This window comes from Anticarsia gemmatalis, chromosome 15, assembly GCF_050436995.1.
Source record: "Anticarsia gemmatalis isolate Benzon Research Colony breed Stoneville strain chromosome 15, ilAntGemm2 primary, whole genome shotgun sequence".
NCBI lineage: Eukaryota > Metazoa > Arthropoda > Insecta > Lepidoptera > Erebidae > Anticarsia > Anticarsia gemmatalis.
In genome coordinates, this window is record NC_134759.1 from 6,658,889 (window position 1) to 6,662,124 (window position 3,236).

The 3,236-nt window shown below is 36.7% G+C and overlaps 1 protein-coding gene across 1 annotated transcript; it reads right to left on the minus strand.

The window, feature by feature from the left end:
* Positions 1-457: 457 nt before the first annotated feature.
* LOC142978975 (uncharacterized) lies at positions 458-2,041 on the minus strand. The gene is made up of 3 exons (XM_076123635.1): positions 1,910-2,041; positions 1,444-1,694; positions 458-1,258 (listed from the first exon to the last, which is right to left on the minus strand). Exons 2-3 carry the CDS (start codon positions 1,502-1,504, stop codon positions 513-515), a joined length of 807 nt encoding a protein of 268 aa, XP_075979750.1. The 5' UTR covers positions 1,505-1,694; positions 1,910-2,041; the 3' UTR covers positions 458-512.
* Positions 2,042-3,236: the final 1,195 nt, after the last annotated feature.

Genomic DNA, 3,236 nt, shown 5'->3' on the forward strand with positions numbered 1-3,236 from the left:
ATGATTGCTAGATACAGTAATAATTAATTAAACCACAGGCTAGACCAGCTGTTGTCTGCGGTCACACACAGTACATAGTTCATGTATCATATCTACTTCTCATACATACATAACATCACGCCTGTTCTACCAGAAAGTGTAGGCAGAAGTGAACAAGTGCATGTTTACAATTTCGGTCCCATGTGATGTGGGGTTCGTTTATTGCCATATATGAGGCGCGTAACCAAACTCCGAGCTACTATTGAAAAGTCGGATAGAACTTTGTTCGACCCGAGAGTCGAATTCAAGACTTTAAGATCAGCAGGCTCATTAACAGCCAAACTACAGAGACGGTCAATCTGTCAATCTGATATCTCTACTTCTCATTTAGGAATTTACCATATATATACATTGTACATACAAAAGGTAAAAATAAACTCCAAAAAATATATACGAAAATAATTGTAATCTATCCAAAATGAAATTATCCATAAAATCTACTATATCACTATTTATTACAACACTTAAATACTTTAGTACAGTTCTTCTAACGAAAAGTCAAAATTCTCTGGCATTTCTAATTGATCTGGTCTTTCGGAACCTCTGACCTGGCGTTTTTTAAATGAAGGTGCATTGAAGTGAGCCGTCTCCGTTGTCGTCGTCGTTGTCGCTTGACTGGCTTTATCCTTCCTATTTTTCTTGATCACTTTTCTTTTAGCGATCGCCAAAAATGACTCACTCTCTCGTGTATCGCATTCGTACGATTTCTTCACACTGTAAAGGTGACACATCGATGACTGATTCGTATGAGGAATATTTTGTTCTAGAGGGTGTTTTACAGTTTCCTGGACTTTCAACGCATAAACCTCTCCATCGACATTATACTTCGTGACTGTCACAGACTTCTTAGTTTTCTTAGGTTTAGTTTTCTTAGCTGAAATGTCTACAGGATCCGATTGCCTCTTTCTTCTATCGTCACCGGTATACATGCTGTTTAAAATATTCCCTCGGCTTGTCAATAGTTCTGCGTGCAATTCGTCAACTGTTGGTCTTTTTTTTATATTGTCTGATTGATATTTGTAAGCTTTTATCGATCGTTCCATACATTCTAAGCATTGTTTACAGCGCACGTCCATAAAAACCTGTTGAAGTTTCGAAACCATTGATACTAGCGGCGGGCCATTGAGATTTAATAGAATCTTCTTATGTACGGATTTTGTGAGATAATTTCTTGTATTGTTATATCTTAAATCTGAGTCGCCTTCGATGTACTCGAAACCTTTACAAATAATAGAAAAGATTAGACCAAACACAAAAATAAAAACATAAAAACAAAATATAAAAAATCGCAGCAGCAGTATCAAGAAATCTGCATGAATGCTCTTGTTACCTACTGTGTATGTGTGAAAAGGATAAACCCAAAGGTAAGCAATAAGACATGTTGCAAATCGAACGTAAACTCACCCAGTGCTTGCGGAAGGAACGCCACGAATGCGCACAACAACAGGGAACTCATTAGTTCCATTTGCGCGGCCCTCGTTCTAGGTGTCTCCACTGCAGCAGACAATCTTCTTACTAAAGTACGCTAACAAGCTTCGTTAAAGTGCGGAGTTTTACAAAACGCGCAATGTTGCTCACTGTAGTCGCTTCGTCGCCTCGTCTCCTCTCCTCCTCGCCGCCCCTCCTGGCTCCCGTTAAAATGTTTTCGAGTGTTCCTAGTACGTCATAACTAAGAATTACTTTAAGTTGTGAATTGTTACACGTGTCAAATTAAGGGGCACTGACGTAGGTACTGAAATTAGTTTCTTAATTGTTACTTTGTAATAAATATTGTCAATTAAAGCATAACTAAATAGTTAGAGTTTAACAATGTATTTAAACCAATTATATTTGATTGAGCACAATTAAAATAAATTTAAATTCCAATCACCTTTAAAAGCAGCGATAGTGAATCGCAGTGAAAATCTCGCAGTGTTTCACTCAAATAAACCTTGCGGATGAACAAAGAAAATACATTTATTTTCACAAGCTTCCAACCTACGTGTTGGATTCTGAGAAACACACGAAATAATGCTGTAGCGAAGTGAAAAATCTCGCTTATATCGGTCTGAGTGGTGACATGTGTGTCTATTACGTGTTGTGTATTGTTGTTGATGCAATACAAGTCCATTGTTTATTCCCTCTCCGTATGCTTACACTTCGGTGGACAGCTAACATTCGACAATCGAATGTTTGTTAACCACCTTGATTCTAACCTATTGTGCAGTGGTGATGTGTTTACGCTACTCCATACGGATCCGGCATCCATATGGTTCACTGCGTTTATAGCAAAATATCTTCGAGCTATTGGACTGATTTTACGTAAATAGCACTGCAGTTCCTGTAGTAACAGCGTGAGCAAATCCAAATGTTCAAATCAATAAGGGTTGAAATAGTTTAGTGCATTTCAATTGAAGTGAAAAAATCGTACACAAATTGACGTAGTGTAAACCTATTTTAATCGCTCTGTGCTACAACAAATCTGCCAGGTTTCATTTTTTCTAACACAAGAGCGACTGAGTGCTAAGCTTTTAATCCTAATCACTGCAAAAATAAGCCTTTAATTTTATTTACAAAAATATTTTAGACATATTTGTGTTTTGTTAGATTTGTGTGTGTATAAATTTCACGTGACACTACACTAAAGACTTTACTAAACATAAGTTATTGTTGTAATTTATAACATGGCTATGGCAAAAATTTACGCACCATTAATTGCAAGCCGTGCTGTAATTGTTAATGCTTTCAGACACTTTCAGTGTCGTAACAATGTAATCTAACATACTTATGGTAATCCATCGGTGTCGGTTCTCAAACGGAGGCTCAACTTGCCCCCTGTAACACGTCATGTAAACAAGGTGTTCTCTCAAACTCGTGTAAACAGTGATTAAGCTATCCCGAGTTTAAACGCGGCCAACGAGACAACACAGAGATCGATCGTTCCAACTGTGGAATTTATAATGTATTTACATTTTAATAACTAAATTTTTTTATTTATTTCACCAATATTTTGTTATTTTTCCACGTTTTATTTGATTGTTATTTTAGTAAAGTTATTATAGTGACCTCACCAGACAGTTCTTGTGATTGCCAAGTTACATACTTTATGTAGATCCTGTCTCTTCTAACAATCTTAAAATATTTAGCCTGACTCCCTACTTTATTTTCGCATCAAAAGACGTACTTTATGATCTGTGTAAGTGGATCAATTTCAAAGT

Coding starts and splice junctions, on each gene's coding strand:
- LOC142978975 (XM_076123635.1), bottom strand. CDS start 1,504: ATGGAACTAATGAGTTCCCTGTTGTTGTGCGCATTCGTGGCGTTCCTT. Junction 1,259..1,443: donor GTTCCTTCCGCAAGCACTGG/GTGAGTTTACGT, acceptor TTATTTGTAAAG/GTTTCGAGTACATCGAAGGC.